This window comes from Oncorhynchus gorbuscha, linkage group LG26 (assembly GCF_021184085.1).
Source record: "Oncorhynchus gorbuscha isolate QuinsamMale2020 ecotype Even-year linkage group LG26, OgorEven_v1.0, whole genome shotgun sequence".
Taxonomy (NCBI): Eukaryota; Metazoa; Chordata; class Actinopteri; order Salmoniformes; family Salmonidae; genus Oncorhynchus; species Oncorhynchus gorbuscha.
Window position 1 is genome coordinate 27,389,634 of NC_060198.1, and position 26,008 is coordinate 27,415,641.

General features: G+C 44.8%; 3 protein-coding genes across 5 annotated transcripts in view; 2 read left to right on the plus strand and 1 right to left on the minus strand.

The window, feature by feature from the left end:
• Positions 1–19,805, plus strand: part of LOC124015231 (disintegrin and metalloproteinase domain-containing protein 11-like) — a 61,408-nt gene extending 41,603 nt beyond the window's left edge. Inside the window, exons 12-26 of one of the 3 annotated variants that reach the window (XM_046330291.1) lie at positions 128–218; positions 564–615; positions 1,094–1,193; positions 1,503–1,574; positions 1,793–1,885; positions 2,150–2,230; positions 2,337–2,387; positions 2,554–2,617; positions 2,833–2,938; positions 3,395–3,514; positions 3,740–3,908; positions 4,139–4,250; positions 5,029–5,119; positions 7,798–7,815; positions 8,229–8,379. In XM_046330291.1, coding sequence (XP_046186247.1) covers positions 128–218; positions 564–615; positions 1,094–1,193; positions 1,503–1,574; positions 1,793–1,885; positions 2,150–2,230; positions 2,337–2,387; positions 2,554–2,617; positions 2,833–2,938; positions 3,395–3,514; positions 3,740–3,908; positions 4,139–4,250; positions 5,029–5,119; positions 7,798–7,815; positions 8,229–8,244 — 1,236 coding nt within the window. In that variant the 3' untranslated portion in view covers positions 8,245–8,379. Of the gene's footprint in view, positions 1–127; positions 219–563; positions 616–1,093; positions 1,194–1,502; positions 1,575–1,792; positions 1,886–2,149; positions 2,231–2,336; positions 2,388–2,553; positions 2,618–2,832; positions 2,939–3,394; positions 3,515–3,739; positions 3,909–4,138; positions 4,251–5,028; positions 5,120–7,797; positions 7,816–8,228; positions 9,386–19,027; positions 19,134–19,467 lie in introns of those variants that run through there. The other 2 variants (XM_046330290.1, XM_046330289.1) reach the window with 2 other exon arrangements.
• LOC124015233 (endoplasmic reticulum protein SC65-like) lies at positions 10,648–19,066 on the minus strand. Its single transcript, XM_046330293.1, has 7 exons — positions 18,450–19,066; positions 17,053–17,202; positions 16,196–16,367; positions 15,137–15,265; positions 14,817–14,962; positions 13,334–13,417; positions 10,648–12,510 (listed from the first exon to the last, which is right to left on the minus strand). The coding sequence occupies exons 1-7, from the start codon at positions 18,915–18,917 to the stop codon at positions 12,364–12,366; spliced, it is 1,296 nt and encodes a 431-aa protein (XP_046186249.1). The 5' UTR covers positions 18,918–19,066; the 3' UTR covers positions 10,648–12,363.
• Positions 19,806–20,038: 233 nt separating the features above from the next.
• Positions 20,039–25,691, plus strand: LOC124015232 (peptidyl-prolyl cis-trans isomerase FKBP10-like). The gene is made up of 10 exons (XM_046330292.1): positions 20,039–20,386; positions 21,095–21,240; positions 21,412–21,601; positions 21,694–21,839; positions 22,983–23,172; positions 23,272–23,417; positions 23,571–23,760; positions 24,103–24,245; positions 24,391–24,554; positions 24,778–25,691. Exons 1-10 carry the CDS (start codon positions 20,193–20,195, stop codon positions 24,964–24,966), a joined length of 1,698 nt encoding a protein of 565 aa, XP_046186248.1. The 5' UTR covers positions 20,039–20,192; the 3' UTR covers positions 24,967–25,691.
• Positions 25,692–26,008: the final 317 nt, after the last annotated feature.

The following is a 26,008-nucleotide window of genomic DNA, read 5'->3' on the forward strand; positions in this document are numbered from 1 at the left end:
CAACTGCTACATTTAAGAATGACTCTTCTTTGACTTCTTTGTTTCTTCAGTGAAGAATGTGAGGATCGTAACTTCAGTCAAAGAGAACGCCACTGATACAGGGTGGATGTGTGTGTTTGTGTTCCAGTATGGGAACGTGGGTCCTATGGCCATCACTCTGTGCCAGAGTCTGGGTCAGAACATTGGGATGAGGTGGAATAACATACGCAGCTCTGCGGGTAAGGATGGTCAAATCAGGGGGATGGATGAGGGAGGGAGGGAGGAATAGTGTAAAGACTAAGGCGAGAGGCAGGGACAGGAGAAAGGAGCCCATGGATTCAGTAAAAGGAGGGAGGAAGGGATGGATGGAAAGAATGGCACAGGCAGCGATGGATTGAGTTTATTTCAAACTTTACTTGTGAAATTATTTTACAAATTTCTCAAGGATTTACCTCATTAAATAAACGTAAGTTCCTTCTAGTCAAGATTAATGTCATTAACCATCTCATTTTTTTCGCACAACTTTTCACTCCCTCTTTCACCCTCCTTGTTTCCCTTTCCCTCCCTCTCTCCATCTCTCTCAGGAGACTGCAGATGTCCTGATTCTTGGCTTGGTTGTATCATGGAAGACACTGGGTAAAGATTGACTTTAGGACTACATATACTTGTACATAGAGTACATCAGTCGACAGAACACATAATGTTCTCACAAGCGTTTGGCTTCGGCTTATTTAATACCAGATGGTACAATTGTGATTTGATAAGCTATTGTCAAATCCATCTACTACAATTAGCAGATTTCTTACCACAGATAGTAACATTTCAGTCAGATTGCAAAATTGCAGAAAAAAATTGTCACATTTGATTTGGCACTTCATTTTGGAAAAAACACTATCATTGGCTTTGACCATTTTATCTCTCTCTCTCTTCTCTCTCTCTCCGTGTGTGTGTGTGTGTGTGTGTGTGTGTGTGTGTGTGTGTGTGTGTGTGTGTGTGTGTGTGTGTGTGTGTGTGTGTGTGTGTGTGTGTGTGTGTGTGTGTGTGTGTGTGTGTGTGTGTGTGTGTGTGTGTGTGTGTGTGTGTGTGTGTGTGTGTGCTTGTTTTGTGTGTACAGATATTACCTGCCCAGAAAGTTCTCTCGCTGCAGTGTTGACGAGTACATCCAGTTCTTGCTCCAGGGGGGCGGGAGCTGCCTCTTCAACAAGCCCAACAAGGTGAGGCTGGTGTGGGTGAGGGATGTGGGAGGCTGGCCTAGCCTGATGGTCTAGTGGGGAGTGGCGTGTAAGCTGAAGGTCCCAGGAGTGGCGTTATATATAGCCTAATTAATTATCCCAATGTCCTCATTTCTCCATATTAGATATTTACATCCAGCTCTGTGCCCATCCTTGATTATCTCTCTCTTCCTCTTCTTTACGACCTTCCCTTGTCCCTTCTACCCCTCTTTTCTTCCTCCCATCCTACTTGTCTACTGTCTCTCCCTCCGTCTGTTCTCGCCTGCCTCTATCCCTCCGTCTCTCTGTCAGCTGTTGGACCCTCCTGAGTGTGGGAACGGCTTCGTGGAGACAGGGGAGGAGTGTGACTGTGGGTCTCAGCTGGTGAGGGTCTCTTTAAGGAACTGTAACCCATACATGATGAGGGACCAGAACCCTCCAGCATGGATGGGACTACTACCACAGCCCTATGGGCCCTGGTTAAAAGTAGGGCACTATAAAGGTACTAGGGTTCTGTTTGAGACAGACACTGTCACGGTGACACGAGAGGGTTAATGTTGGTAGGAGGAACAGTCTCAGTGACTGTGTGTGTTTGTCTGTAGGAGTGTGCCCGTAGTGGAGGAGCGTGCTGTAAGAAGTGTACCCTGACCCACGATGCCATGTGCAGTAGTGGACTGTGCTGCAGTGGGTGCAGGGTGAGTCCTCTCTACTCCACTCCCACCACCGCCTCATTTACATATTACTCATCACACTAGCTAGTCCACTCTATGGAGGCCGGTGCCTCTTCAGTATTTAACTCGTTCATTACCAAACATTTCATTGCCAAACCTTTTTATTAAGAAGTTTTAATGATAAAAGCATCCGATCTTGAGCATTACGGGTCTGTTGGTGCTACTACGTGGCCCACCTCTCGTGACAGTAAGAGGTCATGTGTGTCTGATGTTGTTCTTGTGTGTCAGTATGAGCTGAGAGGAGCGGTGTGCAGACAGGCTGTGAATGACTGTGACATCCCAGAGAGCTGCACAGGAGACTCCAGCCAGGTACGATGCTACACGATCTCTCTGGTGCATGCTGGGAGATGGAGTCTTTGGGAGCATGAGTTGGTCTGAGGTAAACCATACTGTATGTCATTTTCTTCTGTTGCAGTGCCCACATAATGTGCACAAGCTGGATGGATACATGTGTGACAGTAGTCAGGTAAGAGACACCTTTGTTTGAATGGGGTTTTGCTCTGCAGTCAGTGTGTTGTTGAGATATGCCTGTCCTGCTGTTATCCTTTGTTTTCATCTTCCTCTTCTCTCTCTCTCTCTCTCTCTCTCTCTCTCTCTCTCTCTCTCTCTCTCTCTCTCTCTCTCTCCCCCAGGGTCGTTGTTATAGTGGTAGGTGCAGGACTCTCGATGGCCAGTGTAAGGGACTGTGGGGCTACAGTAAGTACTCATGATTAATTCATTTCTTGAATGTCTTTCACACCCCTGATTTATTCACTTGACAGTAGTAATGTCTTGGTACTGTTTCTATGGCTATGCCCATGCCCATGACAGTCCTATGCCATCTTGTGGACTGATATGGAACTTCATCTGAGTTACAGACGGCGGTGATATGGATCAAATGTGTGTTGTGTTGTGTGTGTGTGCTGTCTCAGATTCAGCAGACCGCTTCTGCTATGAGAAGCTGAATGCAGAGGGCACAGAGAAGGGCAACTGTGGGCCGAGTCCTGAGGGCCAGGGATGGCTGCAGTGCAACAAGCCGTGAGCCTTCTATCACATGAGTGATAAGTCATTATTACACAATAGACATGACCAGAGTTGTATTATTCTGATTGTTTTTCTCCCCCATATTCTTTCCTCTCTCTCCCTCTCTCTCTCTCCCTCTCCCTCTCTCCCTCACTCTCTCCCTTCTCCCTCTCTCCCATTCTCTCCCCTCTCTTTTTCACTCCCCTCTCATTCTCTCTCCCCTTCTCTCTCTTTCTCTCCCCTTCTCTATCTCTCTCTCTCTGTCTTTCTCTCTTTCTCTCTCCCTCTCCCTCTCTCTCTCTCTCTCTCCTCTCTCTCTCTCTCTCTCTCTCTCTCTCTCTCTCTCTCTCTCTCTCTCTCTCTCTCTCTCTCTCTCTCTCTCTCTCTCTCTCTCTCTCTCTCTCTCTCTCTCTCTCTCTCTCTCTCTCTCTCTCTCTCTCTCTCTCTCTCTCTTCTTTCTCGTTCTCTCAGGGATGTGCTGTGTGGTTTCCTGTTCTGTGCCAATATGACGGTGACGCCAAAGTTTGGGGATCTGGAGGGGGAAGTGACCAGCCATACAATATACCACCAGAACAAGTACCTGGACTGCCGGTGAGTTGTACCTTTCTACCCCTTTAATGTTTTATGTTCGGGAGACTCTTATAGATTGATATTTTATCCCTCGTCGCCTCTCCCCCTTCTCTCAACTACTCCTCTTTCTCCTCTTTCTCCTCCTCTCCCTCCTCCTCCTCCTCTCCCTCCTCTTTTCTCCTCTCTTTTTTTAATCATCTCCTCTCTACTCTTCCTCCTCTCCCATCTGTGTGTCTGTGTGTCCAGAGGGGGGCATGTCCTGCTGGAGGATGGGTCAGACCTGGGCTATGTAGAGGATGGTACACCGTGCGGCCCCAACATGATGTGTCTGGAGCGCCGCTGTCTCCCCGTGGCAGCCTTCAACCTCAGCACCTGCTCCGGCTCCACGCTGGGACGCACCTGCTTTGACCACGGGGTGAGGAGACAGACAGGGACCACTCCACCGCACATGCTTGCATTTAAATAAAGGGATATTACCTTGTTGGGTTTGTGCTTTCAAAAGTAAACGTTGATTACTGTAACAATTACTGTCTCCTTTGTTTTAATATTTCTGTTTCTCTCTCTCTCTCTCTCTCTCTCTCTCTCTCTCTCTCTCTCTCTCTCTCTCTCTCTCTCTCTCTCTCTCTCTCTCTCTCTCTCTCTCAGACATGCAGTAACGAGGTGAAGTGTATCTGTGACAGGGACTACACCGGGAAGGACTGCAGTGTCTTTGACCCCATCCCTGACCCCACGCCGCCTGCCAGCACAGAGAAGAAAGGTCCAAAGCTCCTCTGTCTGTCTGTTTGTCTGTCTGTTCTCATCATATCCCTCTCATTGTCTGTCTACCACCACGTTATCTCTTTGTGTACATATATGGAGTGTAGGTTAGCTATAGTCTACCTTTTCAGATAGCTATCGCCTTAGTGATGTTTTGGATGAAAGGGCAGTGGAGTAAAGTAAGTGGAACTGACTGACTTTGTCTCTACATGTGTGCGTATACTGTATGCGTGCGTCTGTGTGTTTGAGTGGGTGTTTCTATAAGTTACAGGCACCTGGCTTCTATCTTCAAGTGTCTTCCTTCCTACCTTACAGTCTGTATCTGATTCAGAGGGGTTGGGTTAAATGCAGAACGCACATTTCGGTTGAATGCATTCAGTTGTACAACTGACTAGATATCCCCCTTTCCCTTTCCATTGACACAGGGCTCATAGGCCACAAAAACCAAATCCACCCTAAGCAAGAGGGTGTCCAGCTGAAAGAGCAAGGAGAGGGGGATGAGAAAGAAGTAATAAAAACACCCTCCTTTTTTTTTAACTCTCGTCTCCCTGATCTCCCCTCGCTCTCCCACGCGCTCCCCCTTTCCTCCACCCCACTTCCTTTCTTATTCTCTCTTTCTTTGGGTACCCTTTCTCTCTCTCTCTCTCCTCTCTCGTTCGCTCTCTCGTTCCGGATGTTGTTGATGTACAGTGTCGATGCTGTCCTCTGACGTGTGGTTTTGGTGGTGTTGTTTTTGTTCCCCTCCCGCACCCTTCCTCCCCCCTCCTTCCTCTGCGCAGGTCCCAGTGGCACCAATATCATAATAGGGTCCATCGCAGGTGCTATTCTTCTGGCAGCTATAGTCCTAGGGGGGACAGGATGGGGATTTAAGTAAGAGTTCTGGCATGCCTCTGTGTACCTGTCTGCTTCTCCCCAAGGCCCCCACTCACATCCCTCCAAAAAACCCGACTTCACCCACTTTGCAACTCATTGCCCCACCGACGGTGGGGTCACATGGGTCGAGTTCCCCATCCAATTGCTTGGAAACATATGGACATATTTAGTGTGTGTATCGGCCTGGTACCTCTGATACTTCACTTTGTAAGATCTGGTAGAATTGAACCCTGACCTCCTCCATACATCTCTCCAGCAAGAGAAAGAGATGCCTCCCCTGCACACCTTCCGACTGGCTCCAACCCAGCTCTCCTGCCAGGTTACAGGAGTGGACAGTTCCCCTGTAGTCTCCTGTGAAGTTCCCAAACTGTTGTGGTTCTCTTTGAAGCCTCCTTGTGTAGTGTCCATTCTATGACACCTCTCCTTCTCTCCTTGGTGCAGCTCCTCAGTTGGAGTGTCTATAAAGTAGTGACCACTCAGTAGTGCCCTAACCAAAGTGCCCTCGCTGCAGTGGCTGTCTCTGTAGAGCCCTAGCTGTGTGCATGCCTGGCCTGCTAATGCCTGTTCACTCCTTAGTCTCTGAGCCAAAAGGATTACATCACTTCCCTGTCATCACTTGCATCAAGAATGATCAAATTTGTGTTACATTTCTTTGTCTGGTTCATGAAACTTCATTTCTCCAAATAGTTCATATTTTGCTGGGAATAATGAGTAATCCTTTTGGGGGGCAGGGGTAACTGTGTGTGCATGTACGCATGATCTGTGTCAATATTAATGTGGTCGGTTAAATATCTTCTGCAATATCTTCTTGTCGTAGTAAGCCTTACGCTCATTTGAACCAACAAGAACATTGTTTATTACTACTACGGCTGTAACGGTTGTTAGTCAGCCAAATGACCGGGGTTCGTTCCACACACACAGATACACACAACACATTTTTGTTATGACGGTTATTTCATTTCATGGTGGCCTTCATCCATAATCGCCAGTTACATGATTATGCGGTAATTGTGCCAGCCCTAATTACAACACAATTAGTTTGGGTATGAAAACAAGTGTCAAAGATCTGGACTTCTTGGAGTGAGCAGTGGGAGAACACTGTCTACTACACATCACTCTGAATAGGCTTTATAATGTGCCTTGCAAAACTATTCAGACCCCTTGAATTTCATCAAACGTTATTGTGTTACAAAGTGGTTTTAAAATGGATTTGATTGTCATTTTTGGTCATCAACCTACTCAAAATACTCTAATGTCAAAGTGGAAGAATAAAAAAAAGAAGAAACATGATTTATAGAAATGTGATAAAATATAGTTCTTGCCTAAGTATTCAGCCCCTTTGTTTAGACAAGCCTAAATGAGTTCAGGAGTAAACTGTGGCTTAACAAATCACACAAGTTACATGGACTCACTCTGTGTGAAATAATAGGGGTTGATATGATTTTTAAATGACTAACCCTTCCTGTCCCCTATACATACCACATATGTAAGGTCCCTCAGTCAATAACTGAATTTTAAGCACAGATTCAACTACAAAGACCAGGGAGCTTTTCAAACGCCTCATAAAGAAGGGCAGTGATTGGTAGATGGGTAACAATAACAAATCAGACATTGAATATATCTCTTTAAGCATGGCCAAGTTAATCATTATGCTGTGGGGGATGTATTTACACCACCCAAACACATCAAAGATACAGTCATCCATTCTGAACTGAGCAGCAGGACAGGAATGAAACTGCTCGGGGATGTTACCCTGGTGATATTGAAACCATTACAGAGTTCAATGGCAGTGATGGGAGAAAACTAAAGATGGCTCAACAACATTGTAGTGACTCTGCAATACTAACCTAAACGACAGAGTGAAAAGAAGAATACAAATATTCTGAATAAAAATATTCCAAAACATGCATCGTGTATGCAACAATGCACTAAAGTAATACTGCAAAGAAACACGACAAAGGAATGCACTTTTTCAAGCATGGTGGTGGCAGCATCATGGTATGGATACTGGTGAGTTTTTCAGGATAAAAAGAAACGGGATGGAGCTAAGCACAGACTAAATCCTAGAGGAAAACCAGATTCAGTCTGCTTTACAGCAGAAGAGGAATTCACCTTTCAGCAAGACAATAACCTACAACACAAGGCCAAATATACTGGAGTTGATTACGAAGAAGACAGGGAATTTTCCTGAGTGGCCAGGAATCTTGACAATTGCTGTCTAGCCATGATCCCCAACACCTTGACAGAGCTTGAAGAAATATGAAAAGAATAAATGGGCTGATCTTTCACAATCCAGGTGTGTAAAGACTCACAGCTGTAATCTCTGCCAACGGTGTTTCTAACATGTATTGCCCAGGGAGCTGAATACTTACACATCGACCATATTTGAGTTATTACATTTTTCTATGAACCTTTTACAATGTGAACTATTTTTTGCACTTTGACATCACGGAGTATTTTGTATAGATTGTTGACCAAAACAACGACAGTTAAATCCATTTGAAGGGTTTGTGAATACTTTTGCAAGGCACTGTACCATGATTGTGAAATGCTTTTGTCATCACTACACAGTATTTACTGTTGTTAAGCCTACTTTGTCTCCTACTGTCACTGATGTTTCTCCTCTCCTCGTGTCTCTTCTCCCAATGTGTTGCTCCTCATCTTTCTGATTGAAGGAATATCCGAAGAGGAAGGTATGGCCTAGCCCCTGACACTGCAGGGTGACATCCTTCACCCCCCCCCCTCATCCCATAGCTCTTCACAGCATGACCTCAGACCCCATCAGACCCCATCTCATTCACAGTTGACCTCTGACATCATCCCACCTCTGACCTTAAACCTCATTCCTCCACTGACCTAATTTCACAGCTGATTTCATCCTCTGACCTAATCCCATATAGCACAGCAAAACTCCAGCGTCAGTCTCAGCCTTTGTCTTCTCCACCTCATGAATCTATTCCACCCAGAATGCAGTTTTCTTTCAGTTCCATTTCATGTCTTGTTTACTCTCCTCACACCAAGTCCTTACAATCACCTTATGTCAACTGCTCAACTTGTTTACAACCTTACAACTTTTAGTCTCTTACTCAGTTTCCTTTCTTTCCAGATCTGGTGGAGGATAAGATGTCTGTCCGTCTGTCTGTCTTTGTCTGTCTGCTCCTGTCTTTCTCTCACTCTGTGATGTTTCCAAGTCGGAGAAGAGGGAAAAAGAACAAGTCTTCCACTCCTGTCCCGAACCTCTCCAGGCCTCTTCTGTTAACATCTCCTCTCCTGTCCACTTCCTGTCTGTCCACCTGTCCATCTCCGGCCCCTCCGGGCCAGTGTAGCACCTCCCACATTGCATACCAGCCAATTATATTATCCAATCAGGATAAAGTCTTTGCCATGGACAGAATGAGAAGGTTGTTGTTGGTCCCTAGAGGGGCGTCAGGGTCTTCCTCCTTTCCAGCGACTAAGTATTCTGCACTTCGGTGTCTGCGTACTGTAGTTCCCTTTCCTTCCGCTTACGACAGTCCAATGAAGAACATGTCAACAGTGGACAAATTCAGTATGAGACATGTCTTTCCAATGCTTGTCTGGAAACACACTTCTGGCCACTGTTTGAGAATGCTGGACTGGCCCAGACCTGCCATCTGAAAAACGATTTAAATCATAGGATGTTGTCAAGGAAACACAGAAAAACAAACATTGATCAAAGACTCAAGTGGCCATTGGATCAGTTGAACTGCCCCTTTCAGAGAGGCCATGTCAGGTGACTGGATGACAACCCAGATGCAGACATGATCTAGTTACAACAACACGGATGTGATCAAAGAAGAGTCCTGTATGGGACGTGTTGTGTACAGGCCATTTCCAAAGAAGGAAGAGCAACTTATTGTGAGAATGACTATGAAACAAAAGCAGAAGACCGTTCAAAACATCATGGACTGATGTAGGTTTATGTAGATTGTTAATTCTTTGTTCCTGTCTGTTGAGATGTGTTGAAATGTAGGAAGGGGGAGTTAGACCCTATGGTTTTGGGATCATATTTAAAATGCAGCAGAGACCGTAACTCAGTGTTTTCAACTGTAGATCTACCAACACAACATTCCACATAGTGTTAGTTAACAGAGCCTGTCTGTATGTGTCTGTATTCTATTCGCCACCTTCTTAAGAGGCCCAAAGTGTGTATGGTAAAGGAGGTTGAAACTCTGTGTGTGTCTGTCTGTCTGTCTGTGTGTGTGTGTGTGTGTGTGTGTGTGTGTGTGTGTGTGTGTGTGTGTGTGTGTGTGTGTGTGTGTGTGTGTGTGTGTGTGTGTGTGTGTGTGTGTGTGTGTGTGTGTGTGTGTGTGTGTGTGTGTGTGTGTGTGTCAATATTTCCAAGTTTTCTGGAAATCCTGGTTGGAAGATTCTCGGAATTGTGAAGGAATAAGCAGGGAAATATGGAATCCTCCAACCAGGATTCCTGGAAAACCAGGGAATGTTGAGAAAGTTACTGGAATTTTGTGTGTGCGTGTGTGAGAGAGATTACGCGAGGAAGAGAGCAGGTGAATGAGAAAGGTACGTGTTGTGTTTGGGACAGTTATGCCCTTGTTCACCGTGACACTCCTGCCAACAAAACACTGATAGATAGTTTATAGATTTTTACTTCGAGAAAAAGTTATCTTTCTGCCTGGCTTTGTGCTCGGGAGCCAATGGCAGCACACTAACAAACAAATGGTTTGTATTGAATATGTAACGACCAACTTAAACGAGCACTAGCCCTACAGAATGTGGGAACACATATGCACATCTATTTGTATATACAGTATGTACAAGAAGATAATACTGAATGTTGAATACAATGTATGAAATTGTTTTAAAATGCAATGCTAATATTGATTCATTTGATCTGTTTCAACTAAGTATCTATCTGTCTCCTGCCATACAACTGTCCATCTCCTTTAAGCCATTCCTAGCTGTCCATCTATTTGTCTACCCGGCACACTGCCTAGTAAGCTAGCAATCTGGCCATCTATCTATTATTGCAGCTGTCAATCTAAATGCCATGTAAATATTGGACACTTATTGATAGGCTCTGAGCCTTACGCTGATGATGCTTCAACACAGTGAGTTTGAAACGACCCCAGGACTCTTCCTCGGTGGAAATGTGATGATGAGGTGCATTGCTATTGACCAGGGCCCGTAGTGCACTGCTGGTGAAAAGTAGTGCATTATAAGGTAATTAGGTACCATTTGGGACACAACCTGGGGTCTGGTACACTATGTGTATGGAGAGGTCTGTTTGATTCAGCTGAGTGTCTGCACTATGGCAGATGCACTATAGTTCTTCACCATATGTACAGAATGTGTACAATCTTTAGATGGTGGCCAGTTTGCTTGCATTTTGAATTTAGGAAGCAGAGAAAACGCATCATATCCCATATTTTTAAACACTATCTTTTTAAGTAGACTATTGAAATAAACAATGTAGATGAATTGAAATGAAGGGGAAATAAAAGATTAAAGTCAAAAGTATTTATTTCCTCTGGTTCCATTGCGTGAATATATCTGGGTTGCTATGACAATGGTGTCATTACTTGCGGCCTAGATTTATGTACTTTGCCTAATGTGTTTAATTGTTGTTTAGTCGTTCAGTAACTACTTCCTAAATGTGATTCACTATATAAGACTCTTAAAGGGACACTTCAAGAGACTAGGAAAACGTGTACATTGCCTTGTATTCTATGTTCTTGAACTTGGCCAACGATAATACTGTACATTTCCATTTTTTTACACCTTTTTCTTTTCCGTAGATGTATTTCTAGTTTCCGACTTCATTGCACCTCATTGAATGTTCTCTTAAATGATGATGAGGAATGGCAGTGGTCCACACTCCTCTCTGCAAGCCTGCACACTCCCAAGACCTATCCATCACGGTTCACAGCTCCTCTCTGCAAGCCTGCACACTCCCAAGAACTCTCCATCACGGTTCACAGCTCCTCTCTGCAAGCCTGCACACTCCCAAGACCTCTCCATCACGGTTCACAGCTCCTCTCTGCAAGCCTGCACACTCCCAAGACCTCTCCATCACGGTTCACAGCTCCTCTCTGCAAGCCTGCACACTCCCAAGACCTCTCCATCACGGTTCACAGCTCCCAGCTTGTGCCATCAAACCCCTGCAACTTATCCAGATCGCTGCACCCAGCCTGGTGTTCAACCGTCCCAAATTCTCCCCATGTCACCCGTGCTCCTCCACACACTCCACTGGTTTCCAGTCAAAGGTCGCATCCACTGCAAGACCATGGTAGTTGCCTACGGAGCAGCAAGAGGAACTGCCCCTCCCTACCGGCAGGCTACGCTCAAACCCTACACCCCAAAACCGAGTTGGGGTCTGAACACAACGTCTCAAACCCTACCTCCTTAGAGTATCTCAGATAATCCCACCAATAATTGGGCATAAGATCAGCATTGGGCTGCCTGTGTAAACACATCCTAAGGATGTCATCAATACGTTTCCACTATACTGTATGTCTGTACTGCAATGGAGGTGCTGAAAGAGACAAGAACAGAGATGTACTAAAATAATACGTCACTTTATTCCACACTTTCTGCTGTTGTTCACTTAGAATTTTGTGTGGATTTTTATCGTACCGCTGGACAGACAAAATACACCTCCAATAGGTCAGAATTCAACATCAACCATCCTAGATATTGACAGAAGGCATAGATCAGTGCCATACTACCAGGGCTATGGCACAAAAGCAAATCATTTCATGAAATAAGAAAGGCAACAATAACAGTCATTCAGTATTAACATTTATAATACACCTTTCGAGGGGTTGGGTTAAATGCGGAAGAGACACATTTCAGTTGAAGGCATTCAGTTGTACAACTGACTAGGTGTCCCCCCTTTCCCTTTATTTTCCCTCTCCTTATGCCAAAAGCAGATGCACCATTTAGCTTTCAGTTCCGACATGGACAGCTCTGACCTTCAATAAGTCATTTGTGGGTGTTTGTGTGATCTTGCTAATGGTGGAACTGTGTGCAACTGGCAATGTATATTCTCCCTTTTGCGTTCCTTAAGCTGGGAAATGATGTGTCTGTGTGTGTTTGTATATATACCATGGAACAATTTAACGTGTGGGGTGTACTAAATATAGTACCCTGGCATTTCTGGATGGGTCTGGCTCTGCAGGGCTGTCCATATTCTTTGAGAGGGGATTTGAGAAGTGTTCTGTTTGGGGGAGGGGTTGTGTTCATGGTGGAGTTGGTGTTTGGGGTCAGGCTGCAGGTTCCCCAGCGTCCCCCTTGGTTTTGGGTTCCTGCCACCAGTCTGCTACGAAGGACTCCTCGTAATCTCCTATCCCCTCAAACTCAGCGTCAGGGGGGGCCGAGGGAGCAGCCACCTCCTCTGGACTCACCACATCCTGCCAAGGAACACAACACTGATTTACAGACATACAACAACACATCTACACTTCAAGATGAGGCTTGATTTCACTTGGCAGACATCTCAGGGACGTAATGCTAACACATGTCGTCATCGTTCTCACACTTTCTTTGCCTTTCTCTTGGCTCTTATTTTCTTTCCCTATGAATCTCTCACTACTAGTGCATGCTGTGATTTCCTCTCCCTCCCTCCCGTTCTCCTTCTCGGTCCTCCTCTCCCCTCTCAGGTCTAAGCTGAGGCTGTGTGGTTAGCTGGGAGGGGCTGACCAGAGAAAAACACATGTGGCAGTGTCTGACACCTCCCAGCTACATACCACACTCCACTGTCGGAAAATACAACGCTCCTCTCTCTCCCTATCAATCTCAATCTCTCTCTCCATTTCTCTCTCTTCCAGCTACTGACCCTCTTTCAACCTCTGTCCATCCCACTCTCTCTACAGTAGTCTCCCTCATACATCCCCTGTAGTCAGAATCAGAATCAAAGTAAACACTGTGATTGACTGGTCCCCCCCCTTCCCCACTTCTTTCCATGAAGTTCATTCAAACACTTTGCCGGCCATTTTTCAGTCACCTCGTGCAAAACAAAGTAGCATACTAGCTATTATACCCGAAAATTGTTCTGCACTTTGGAAATATTCTCGGCAACCCAAAATCAAAATCTCACCAGATTTGAAACGAACCAGACAATTTATTACAGTTGATTACTTCTGAGTTTAGTGCTTCTGTCCAGAATTTGTCCTGCACATAAAAACTGGTTTCTTCTGTGACTTCCATCTCCACCCCTTTGCAGGCAAGCCTTACCTCATCATCTGTCTGTAGGTAGTTCAGTGCAAACTCCAGCATCTCCCTCTGCTTGGTCGTTTGGTTAAAGTACCTCAGTGCCTCCTGCGCAACAAACGTGGCGCGTCAATATCATTGGTTGACACAAGAAGCAAGGAGAACACAAAGCTACAGCCCCCCCCCCCAAAAAAAAAATGTATTTGCGCTAGTTGTTTCACTTTATTTGAATGCTCCTTTTCCCTCCAGTTAGCATACCATGAAGTATCTGCAGCACTTGAATGCAGCACTCCATTTGAATGATCACAGTTTTAAAAAAGGCCAATATGTTTCAGGGAGCTTTGTTGGTTTTATTGAATTGATGGCGTTGCTGCTGCTGTAAGTGCTGTACTGGTAGGGCATAACCAATAAATCATAGGACCTAAACCTTTTCAATTTGAATATCAAATATTTTAATTGCCACCTTTTGTAGGGAGTTGGTGTTCACACCAAAGCTATGTGTCACAGCTTTCCTTTTCTTGGTTTGTGTGGAGCTGTGGTGCTCCATAGCATATTTTAGTAAGGAAACAACAGCTAGTCCATACCCCAAATCTGAAACTATTACACACCTTGTTTGGAATCAGGTTCAGGAATGAGGTTAATCTGGGTAAAGTTTATTACCATAATTCTAAATCAGTGGTATTCAAACGTTTTCAGCCAGAGTGTCACGCCTTGGTCATTGTATCTTGTGTTTTTGTTATATGTTTGGGTAGGCCAGGGTGTGACATGGGTTTATATGTTGTATTTCGTATTGGGGTTTGTATTAATTGGGAGTGTGTATTAGTAGGGGTGTGTCTAGTTAGGCTTGGCTGCCTGAGGCGATTCCTAATTGGAGTCAGCTGATTCTAGTTGTCTCGGATTGGGAACCGTATTTAGGTAGCTTGAGTGCGCGTTGTATTTCGTGGGCGATTGTACCTGTCTTAGTGTTAGTCACCAGATAGGCTGTATTTGTTTCACTCGTTTGTTGTTTTCGTATTTTCAGTTATCTCATGTACCGCATTATTCTTCATTAAAAGTCATGAGTAACCTACACACTGCATTTCGGTCTGACTCTCTACTAACAACAGAGGAAGTTCATTACACAGAGCCCCATTTTTTCCCCGGCAGAATTTATGGGGATCCCACCCCAAAATCGATCCATTTTTATTTTTACATGAACAAATAACCTTTAACTCATTGCATTTTCATCTCTCATCAAAATGAAAAGAAACCAATAAATACATTTACTCAGTATTTTGGGGGGGTCCCTTCAGATTATCTTTCGCCAAAACGTTTGTGTATTGTCCCATACAACAACAAAAGAAATTGCCCATCCCACTGCGGTTCTCAGGGTCGCGACCCTGACTTTGAATACCACTGTTCTAGATGATGGTTTCTATTAATCAGAAATGACACGTTCAGTCTTGACAGGGCACATCGGGATGCTGAGTTAGGCGCAAAGGTTATATAAAGCTAACGGGTTACTCACCGGGCGAGGCAGGAAGTGCGTCTCCTCCAGGCCCCACTGTTCTCGGTAGAAGCGGTAGTACACCATGTTCTGCTGCATCACCTGGTCGTTAGCGTCAAACAGCATGTAGCTGGCCGCACACGGAGCCGCGTTACGCACGTCGTTCACTGCACACAGGGAGGGAGGGAGGGTCATCTGACAACTGCAGGACAACTTTCTACTCAAGTAATGTAACTACACAGTGTTATTACATTGAATAGTTGCTGTACAATTCTGGTCATGAAATGCAAGTGCAGTAGAGTTCGGAGCTCTATCGAGGTGTGACACTTTCATGCCCTTACGTTTATAGTAGGCAAACTGGAGGTAATGGTACATGGTAGCCACAAACTTTTCCACAAAGAAACCACCGACGTTGGGCTTCAGGTTCTCCTCACACTTCACTTTACACTTCAGAACTTCCGTGTAGAGATCTGAGAGAGAGAGAGAGAGAGAGAGAGAGAGAGAGAACCAAATCATGAGAAAACAAAAAGATAATTATTTAACACATTGGAAAGAATTAACAAAAAAACAGAGCAAACTAGAATGCTATTTGGCCCTACACAGAGAGTACACAGCGGCAGAATACCTGACCACTGTGACTGACCCAAAATTAAGGAAAGCTTTGACTATGTACAGACTCAGTGAGCATAGCCTTGCTATTGAGAAAGGCCGCCGTAGGCAGACATGGCTCTCAAGAGAAGACAGGCTATCACAGCAGCAAGATTTGTGACCTGTTGCCACGAGAAAAGGGCAACCAGTGAAGAACAAACACCATTGTAAATACAACCCATATTTATGCTTATTTATTTTATCTTGTGTCCTTTAACTATTTGTACATTGTGTATATATATAATATGACATTTGTAATGTCTTTACTGTTTTGAAACTGTTGTATGTGTAATGTTTACTGTTAATTTGTTTTTTAAACTTTATATTCACTTTGTATGTTGTCTACCTCACTTGCTTTGGCAATGTTAACACATGTTTCCCATGCCAATAAAGCCCTTGGAGAGAGAGAGAGAGAGAGAGAGAGAGAGAGAGAGAGAGAGAGAGAGAGAGAGAGAGAGAGAGAGAGAGAGAGAGAGAGAGAGAGAGAGAGAGAGAGAGAGAGAGAGAGAGAGAGAGAGAGAGAGAGAGAGAGAGAGAGAGAGAGAGAGAGAGAGAGAGAGAGAGAGAGAGAGAGAGAGGAGAGAGAGAGAGAGAGAGAGAGAGAGAGAGAGAGAGAGAGAGAGAGAGAGAGAGAGAGAGAGAGAGAGAGAGAGAGAGAGAGAGAGAGAGAGAGAGAGAGAGAGAGAGAGAGAGAGAGAGAGAGAGAGAGAGAGAGAGAGAGAGAGAATAGTGGGGGTTTGTCAGACACTCACCTGCCAGTGTAGGGTAGAAGTCTTTGTACTCTGTGACCTCATATGACCCTTCGCAGCCTGCCAGGCAGAGGTCGTACATTTTGAGGTACTCCGTAGTGGCCTGCTCCATGTCCCGAGTACTGCCGCTGAAATCTCCAGAGTTATACAGTTTCACAGCCTTCAGGAACACAGGCTGGAGTACAAAAAGGACAAATCAAAGTGTTAGAGACACTAGACATGGGCTGAAAGGACAACAGCCAGGGGTCAGAAAGGACAGCACAGTTAGAGACAGTAGATATGTGCTGAAAGGACAGGATAGGAGGGATGCAAAGTAGAAGGACTGGGGGAAACATAGCACGCAGTTGCAGAACAACAACCAACATTTGAATAGAATTCGAACCTACATTCTATTCAGAGACTTTTTGCTAACAGTTGTGAAAAAATACTATAGTATTTCTCAGCCATTCTTGTTTAGATTGAGAAAGCCATCGATAACATACTAGCCAACACATATTTTCAATGAATAGTTTGAGTACTGTGTCCAGGTGGACCTTCGCGCTTCAGCAAAGAAAGGAAAGGAGGGGTGTTCAACAACAATGGCAAAAAATCATGAGAATAGCTTACCAAGAAAAACTTCCAAAAGGACTAATTTGAGGTAGAAAAAAGGGAGTTGAAGCACTCGGAAGAAAAGGCAGAGATTGATTTCGTTTTGCTGACAGCCTTTTTTTGTAAAGTACTCCAACTCCTTTTTATCTCGAATTAGTCCTTTTGGAAGTTTTTCTAGGACAGCCATTAGTTCTAGTACCGTGCCAGGTGACGGGTATCAGAGCTAGTTGTGATGTGTATGGGGGCTGGTTGTGAGCTGACCTCACACTGACCTCGTAGGGACGCTCCTCGTGGTCGATGAGGTACTCGTCCAGCTCAAACAGGGTCTTGTAGTAGTTCATGTTCTTGGAGATGAAGGGGTCTTCTGGGTTCTTCTGGAGGAACGTGTGGGCCGCTGACACGGCCCTCTCTATGTTGTTTAACTGTGGGAGAGAGGAGATACAGAATGTATCATCATTATTGTTATGGGTCATATAGGGTCCAGTTGTCTGATTGGTCGGTCTTGGCTCCCAGGTACTTAGTGTCATCGTTGGATGACTTCTACAGACACTATCTCTCGTTCTAACGAATGCCTAGCTGAAGCAAGGGGTTCTCTACATGCAGCAGGTCTTGCTAACACTAGTTAGTCCTCAGAATAGCATGGCTTCTAACCTCAAATCACCTCACCAACTGCTAAGAGGTGTGCTTCAGCCACTGACTCAATATGGCTTTAAGGCATGTGCTGAAATGATCAACTGTCAATCAACACTTTTGGCAGTAAGGAGAACACTGTATGCCTATATTCAAAGATTACTATGTGGTAGTTAAGCCTGGCAATTGTCAAGAGCCCATGCTGTGTAGATTAAAACAGTGTTCTTGGTCTGTTTTATGGAGGATGGTTTTTGGAATACTGCCTTATATCTGAACAAGTGAAGAAACAGAGCCATGAGATCACCAGTTTGGCTGACACACGCACCTGGAACACCTATGAGAACGTCTGGATGTGAATAGAGGCAGATGCTGATCTGAGAAGATGCTCTCCTATGGAGGAGTGGGCTTGCCTGAGGAAACATTCCGATTATAACACTCACGTGTGCGCACAGGCCGTAGAAATGGTTGTACGCGTATATTTTACGCACATTCCAATGGCACGCGTTTGGCTTACTTTCACTTTAAAAGTAAATTCCCTTTATTTTTGCAGGGGGGACGCTGTTGATTTGCCTGCTTGGTATTCTACCTCATGTGGTGTTTGCTTTGGTAGAAAATAATAAGGCGATTGTTCTTACTGGGGGACTGTTTACGGGGCGCTGTTAGAGAGACGTGGCATGTGTGTTCAACTCCTGAGTTTGAGGAAAGTCTATGAAAAACTTGATGGTTTCACGCTTGTGTCACAGTCTTGCTCATGGAAAACAAGCTACTTAACAGTTGATATTTCATTCGAACGAATATTACGTATTCGTTTTACGCATAACGGTGTAATAGGTGTGCCAGGACAGGTTGTTACAATTTTATGATAATATTATAATGAAGAATGTATTCCACATATCCTAAGATTCTTACAATTATGCCTATTATCTACTAAAGGGGAAACCCACGGTGACCATCAGTATTATAGTATTATATATATTATTATCTTACCCTGAATGTATTTAATATCCACCCATCCAGCAGAATAACTATTTGATCTCACCTGGTAGTAAGCATATTGTATGTACCGGTAGGGTACCCTCTTCTCAAAGGCTTCCAGAACATCTCTCTTTGGGTAGGCTACTGTAAACACTGGTAATGTTGTTTTGCACTTTTTAAGGCATGAAGCCCGGAGTAAGAAATGCCGCATGATGCGGAGACTGCTGTCCGCGAAGAGGGTATCATTGTCCCGACTGACAGTGCTACAGTTCTGGCTGCAAAACGCTTCGCTGTCTTTCAGGAGCCGGTGAAGACGCAAACTCAATTCCAGGTACTTGATGCTGTCCCTCCAGTTCTGCGCTGCATACTGGTCCAGAGCATGTCCATACGCAGATTCAAGTGGCATTATGTCGTTCTGTGGGAAACTCTTAAAGCTATATTTCTCATACTGGGCTTCGACCAGAACCGGGGCGACCAAAACTACACAGAAACCAAATGAAAGCCAGGTATCTTTAACGTTTGTAGGGGCCATTGTGCTTATTCTTTATTATGCCCTCCGTTTCTCCAACCAAATACGATTTCGGGATAATTTCTCCAGGGTTTTCTTCACCAGTGAATGGCCATGTCTGTTTACACGTACAGAGCCTTGGCACGGCTTGGAGAGACGGAGAGGAGGGGACAGAAAAGTCAGGGTTCCCCTGCAGGAGTTTCACAAGGAGTCAGTCAGAGGCAGTGATTTCGGGGTGAGGTTAGTCCCTGGGTCATAACGCCCTCAACATTTTTGAATTAACATTGACCAAGTTACAGTAGAATACAACAAAAACACTTTATTGATTGGCCGATGGTAGGCCCTACATTATATATTACACATATATATATATATATATATATATATATATATATATATATATATATATATATATATATATATATATATATATATATATATATATATATATGGAGAAAAATAACACACTGGAAAAAAGTGCATAACATATGTAAATTAGGACTGTGTGGTGGTCTAATAAGGAATATGCTATTATTGCCATATTTAAACATCTAAAGCAAATACTTTTTCACAGATTCCACAACTCTTCAATGTTGTCTTTGCCTGGGTATGTTTGTTGGATCTAACGAACATTCCAGCGAGCATGTTGGAACACGGAATGCCAGATGAGATGGTCACGGAGAGGGGTGTGTTTTTTAATTCTTTATTTTTAACAGTGAAAATATGAGCGGCAAATGAACATAGGCCTATTTGTAAACGTTAGATACATAACAGTTCATATTTAAATAAACTGTCCAAAGGTTGGAATTTAGGACCTGCGAGAGCGTCATTCTGGGCCTTTCTTTTTCCGACTCAGCCAGATGGGCGCCTCCCGGTTAAATGAGCTTCTCTATAGAAACGGGTGTGGTTTTCCCACACAGTGCAAATAACCCTCACTCACTGTCTATGTTCGATAGGCATACAGATAATAAGGCTTTGTAAACAGTATATCACAAACGTTATTACATAGTAGGCCTACGCTAAATAACGCTTTATTATAGGCGTGGGCTATGCTTTAAATCCTTTCCTCTGGCTTGCGCTCGAGTCTACCTAGGCCTGTTATATATGGCGGAGGGCGACTTTACACGTTTACAGAATTCCTCTAAAAAAGGAGGGAGTGAATTGGATTCACACCTCCCCTTTCTGAATGAGCTGAAGCTACGTCCGCACTTCTCTCTCTCCATCCATAGACGGTAACCAACGGAGAAGTCATCTGTCCATTTGTCATACTTTAACAAAACACAAAAGAATAGATTTATAATGGAGTCAATATTTGCGTTATTTTTTCTCTGTGTAACGGGAACCCATGTAAGCTGTAGCCCGGGCCCGTTAGAAGACGTGGTTATTGATCGATATGACATTCCAAGAGTTTGTCCCAGAGAAGTGCAAACGGGAGATTTCGTCCGTTATCATTACAACGGTACCTTCACCGACGGCAAGAAGTTCGATTCAAGGTAAGCTACGACGCACGACTAGCTTGTATAGGTCTATTGACATAGTGCAGAAGAGCATCAAAGCGATCTGATTCCTGTGCAAATAAATTATGTGTCGGCTGGAGGACATTTTTTGTTCGTTTGACTATATGGTCTCACGCAGTTTGCCTGTTGCAGACGTGTCCGGGCTCGAAATTTGCAGCACCTCTAAGCAACCATTTTGAAACTTTGAAGACCCTGTGATTCACATATACATTGCAACTTTGCCCCTGCGCTGTGTATTTCTGCACAGATACTTTGCAGCTGCCGTGTGCGTTAGTGCCTCCCCGAACGAGGCCTATGTGGCGCTCTCCACAATATCGTTCAATATGGGGTTTACTATTGCGACATGCCACGCGCACTCAATGCTGGCGAACAGCTGCATTCAGTTCGCTGACAGGCTAGGCCTAGGCGACATCTTAAAATGCATTATTTAGGCCTATTCACTTATTTTACGATGGCCTACTTTTGTATTTTGATCATTACTTATTTCATTCTTTGCACATAACCCATTCAGATATGGTTAGATACATGGTTTACAACCAGTTAACATTAATATAATAATAGGAATAGAATAACTTTAGTAGACCCAGCCTACCGACCATTGAAATAAGTATAATATGTGTACTCTTGAGGAATGTCACTTCTTTTCTCTCTCCCCCTCTCTTCTACCCATCCCCCCCTCTTCAGTCATGAACGTGGTGCACCCTTCAGTGGCCAGGTGGGACTGGGGCGTCTCATCACTGGTCTGGACAGGGGAGTTCAGGGCATGTGTGTCAATGAGCGCAGAAAAGTTACCGTCCCCCCACACCTTGCCTATGGAAGCATAGGAGCAGGTAACAACTCATTTCATTCACGTATATGACCTTTACATATTTCCTGGCGACAGGTCGTGTGCCCTGTACAAACTCAATTCCACAAATAGTTATCCTCTGATGTTGGCCCCAATCGTATATTCCAGTGGCACACAAATGATTTCCCAACCTGTCTCTCTCTCTCTCTCCTAGGTGATGTGATCCCTGCTGACACTGTGTTGGTGTTTGACGTGGTTCTGCTCGACATCTGGAACACAGAAGACAAGGTCCAGACACGCAGCCTCAGCAAACCTGAGAGCTGCAAGCGCCTCGTAGAGGCTACTGACTTCATCCGTTATCACTACAACGGCACCCTGCTGAACGGCGTGCCCTTCGACTCCAGGTGGGGTCCATATCTACTCTGGAAGACCAGTCATGCTGTATGTGTGTGTGTGTGTGTGTGTGTGTTAACCGTTCTGTCCATGTCTCTTTCAGCCACTCTAGGAACGGCACCTATGACACGTACGTGGGCATGGGCTACCTCATTAAGGGCATGGACGAGGGTCTGATCGGCATGTGTGTGGGAGAGACACGCACCATCATCATCCCACCCTTCCTGGCCTATGAGGAGAAGGGATATGGTAACTACTAGTAACCACTGTTTATAATTCCTAGCCTATGATGAGAAGGGATATGGTAACTACTAGTAACCACTGTTTATAATCCCTAGCCTATGATGAGAAGGGATATGGTATCTACTAGTAACCACTGTTTATAATCCCTAGCCTATGATAACTACTAGTAACCACTGTTTATAATCCCTAGCCTATGATAACTACTAGTAACCACTGTTTATAATCCCTAGCCTATGATAACTACTAGTAACCACTGTTTATAATCCCTAGCCTATGGTAACTACTAGTAACCACTGTTTATAATCCCTAGCCTATGATAACTACTAGTAACCACTGTTTATAATCCCTAGCCTATCAAATCAAATGTATTTATAAAGCCCTTCTTACATCAGCTGATATCTCAAAGTGCTCTACAGAAACCCAGCAAGCAATGCAGGTGTAGAAGAAAGGTGGCTAGGAAAACCTTCCTAGAAAGGCCAAAACCTAGGAAGAAACCAGGCTATGAGGGGTGGCCAGTCCTCTTCTGGCTGTGCCAGGTGGAGATTAGAAACCTAGAGAGGAACCAGGCTCTGAAGGGTGGCCAGTCCTCTTCTGGCTGTGCTGGGTTGAGATGAAACAGAACATGGCCAAGATGTTTATAATACCTACCTTATTTTACACTTATTTAACTTGGCAGGTTAGTTAAGAACAAATTCTTGTTTTCAATGACGGCCTAGGAACAGTGCCTTGTTCAGCGGCAGAATAACATATTTTTACCTGGTCAGCTCAGGGATTCGATCTTGCAACCTTTCGGTTACAAGTCCAACTCTCTAACCACCAGGCTACCTGCCACCCCTATGATGAGAAGGGAACTACTAGTAACCACTGTTTATATTCCCTAGCCTATGAGAAGAAGGGATATGGTAAACACCATTTATAACCCCTAGCCTGGGCCCTTAACAGCTGATAAAAACAGGAAGTGTAGAGTAGGCTACATAGAGTTTAGAGTCTAGAAATGTTTATTCAAGTGTCACTCCACAACAACAGTTGCCGAGACATATTACAGATGGAAAACTATGGTGTGGACCAACCCCTCTGAGGAAGTAAGATTTGCATTGGGCTGTGTACAGATAATATAACGGACTCCAAACACCCATCCTGCTCTTCCAGGCACCGTGATTCCATCCCAGGCCACCCTTGTGTTTGAGGTCTTCATGATCGACCTGTTCAACCCTAAGGATGACATTGCCGTGGTGGTCAAGGAGGTGCCTAAGAGCTGCACCCGTAAAACCGTGGTGGGAGACTACATCCGTTACCACTACAACGGCACCTTCCAGGACGGCTCTGGCTTTGACACCAGGTAGGAACGTGTTAGGTACATCTACTGTCTGTCAAACCAAGACTTGTGTGAGTCAATAGTGACTCTAATTTGCATTTGCTATGTTTCCTCTTCCTGCAGCTACCAGCGCAACAGCACATACAACACCTACATTGGCATGGGCTATGTGATCCAGGGCATGGACAAGGCCCTCCAGGGGTTGTGTATTGGAGAGAAGAGGCGTGTCATCCTTCCTCCTCACATGGCCTATGGGGAGAAGGGAACTGGTGAGTATTGTGGCTCTGTGGCATTGGCCATAGGTTTTGGGGTGGGAGGAGTCAAGAGGCGCATTTACACATTACTGTCCAGTGCCCACGATGAGTCATGTCCCTACTCCTATTCAAATTCATTACTTCTCCCCCCCCCCCCCCCCACTCTAGGAGACATCATCCCTGGCTCGGCCGTGCTGGTCTTCGACATCCACGTTATCGACTTCCACAACCCTAAGGACCTCATTGAGATCGAGGTGACCAGCAAGCCCGAGAAGTGCAACCTGACCAGTGAGGTGGACGACCTGATCCAGTACCGTTACAACTGCTCCCTGATGGACGGCACCCTGCTCTACTCCTCGTGAGTAGGAGCGCCTCCTGTCCATCGCACCGCCATACTGCAACGCCACACTGCAACGCCTGATCCAGTCATGTAATCTAATCACCCCTGGCTACTTGTCTGACTGATATCACTAGGCCTCCACGCCAACAGACATGAAGACTTATCGGCTACGTATGTTGTGTAGAAATTCAAATATAACCAAGATATAGAAACCAGCCATATCTATAACTATATACTGTATCTTACATATTATATACATCTTAATGTAGGAAGTATAGGGCTACATACTTAATTCCTACTGACTGATCGCACGTTGGAGCATCGTCCAGGGCCTTGATCAATATCTCCCTCCTCTTCCAGGGACCACTATGAGAAATCCCCCATCACCACCCTGGGAGCCAACAAAGTGATTGAGGGTCTGGACGAGGGCCTGAGGGGCATGTGTGTGGGAGAGAAGAGGGTGGTGATCGTCCCACCCCACCTGGGACATGGAGAAAATGGAGGTGAGTGAACGGACTAGTCATGGATCACTTTCATCTTGAAACCCAGAACCAAATCCTGCATGGAGATATCTTGCATTTGGACATGACATTATTCGGACATTGTCTCAATGTCTCTCATCGTGCTCTCCCCTCCATGTCCCTGCAGCCAAGGGCGTTCCCAGCAGTGCCGTGCTGCACTTTGAGCTGGAGCTGTTGGACCTGCAGAAGGGAGTGCCTGACGGCTACATGTTTGTGTGGCTGGGGGACAGCCCAGATCCCCTGTTCCCTGCCATGGACCTCAACAAAGATCTATCTGTCCCTCTGGAGGAGGTAAGATAACACACGCCAGACATTTAGCATGATCCATCAATCAAAGTCAGGATTCACCCGATACATTCTGCCCTTTGCTTGGTAAGGCGCTGGTGCTGGTAGCATCCTTGTGTAGGTCAGGACAACAAGTCAGGTGACCATCTAAACCTGCAATTATTCTTTAAACGATGTAGTTCTTGAAAGGACAACTCTTCATATTTCTCTCTGCTCTCCCTCTCTCTAGTTCACAGCCTTCATAAACATCCAGGTGGCAGAGGGCACAGGTCGCCTGAGGCCAGGGATGGATGCCGGCGGCATCATCAAGGACATGTTCAACAACCAGGACCGCAACAGGGATGGCAAGATAGTGGCTGAGGAGCTCAAACTGAAGGTGGAGGAGGATTCTGACAGGGCCAGACATGAGGAGTTGTGAGGGGGTACTGTCGGGCCGGGCGGAAGGGTGCGGGGGGCGGAGAGAGACACAACAGACTGACAGACAGAATCTATGCAATTAAGGGGTTGCTAACTAGCGGAGCTCTTAAATACATTTTATTATGTATAAAACACAGGAGGTTGGTGGAGTCTTAATTGGGGAGGACAGGCTCGTGGTTACGGCTGGAACGGACTAAGTTCAATGGTATCAAATACATCAAACACATGGTTCGATGCCATTCCATTTACTCCGTTCCAGCCGTTATTATGAGCCGTTCTCCCCTCAGCAGCCTCCACTGGTTGAATATAACCCAAAATGGTCCATACTTATTTAAACGAAGGACTGCTTCCATATGTGTTGTAAATTGCCTTGTGAAAATGTGGTTCATCTGTACTTTTTATAAATAACTTATTCTCATCAGCCTCATTATGTTTGACTCTGAGACACATTTTGCTAAAAGCACTTTCATTGAACTACCTTGTCAGCCATTTGGGATGGTCCTTCTTCCCAGGATGCAATGCAGTTGGCTTCAAAATGGCTGATAGGAATAAACAGCCGTCTCCCACTCCTCCCCTTCTTCCCAGATATGAAAATGATTTTAAGACTGTAGGTTGTATATTTTAAGAGTGGATATTTTGTGCAATACAAGATTTTGTAAGTGCCTTGCAGTAGAACATACATCACAAAAAACATCTGTTTTCTAAAAATAAAAACGATAAAAAATGCATTGTTTCCTGTGTTTGGGATCCATGTCCATTGTCTAGGGATTGTGTAGACTGGGAATAACATTAGTATAGAGTTCCCTGGGAATGGCATTAGTGGTGATTACAAAATTGGATTTTGGCATGTTTTGCAAAAAGGAAATAGACCTAGATGAAATGAAACGAGGGTTCCGTGGCCACATTTTATTTACAGTTGTGGAGAGGTTATCCTGTTATGCCTACATATCTCATACAGGCAAAAAAATACAATCTAGTGACACTCAGTAGAGGATGTAGTTGACACTGTCCCCTCAGTAACACACGTCACAAGAGAAATGTAT

Coding starts and splice junctions, on each gene's coding strand:
- LOC124015233 (XM_046330293.1), bottom strand. CDS start 18,917: ATGGCCCCTACAAACGTTAAAGATACCTGGCTTTCATTTGGTTTCTGT. Junction 17,203..18,449: donor TACAATATGCTTACTACCAG/GTGAGATCAAAT, acceptor TCTCTCCCACAG/TTAAACAACATAGAGAGGGC. Junction 14,963..15,136: donor CCAGTTTGCCTACTATAAAC/GTAAGGGCATGA, acceptor CCCTGTGTGCAG/TGAACGACGTGCGTAACGCG.
- LOC124015232 (XM_046330292.1), top strand. CDS start 20,193: ATGGAGTCAATATTTGCGTTATTTTTTCTCTGTGTAACGGGAACCCAT. Junction 21,602..21,693: donor GGCGTGCCCTTCGACTCCAG/GTGGGGTCCATA, acceptor TGTCTCTTTCAG/CCACTCTAGGAACGGCACCT. Junction 24,555..24,777: donor TATCTGTCCCTCTGGAGGAG/GTAAGATAACAC, acceptor CCCTCTCTCTAG/TTCACAGCCTTCATAAACAT.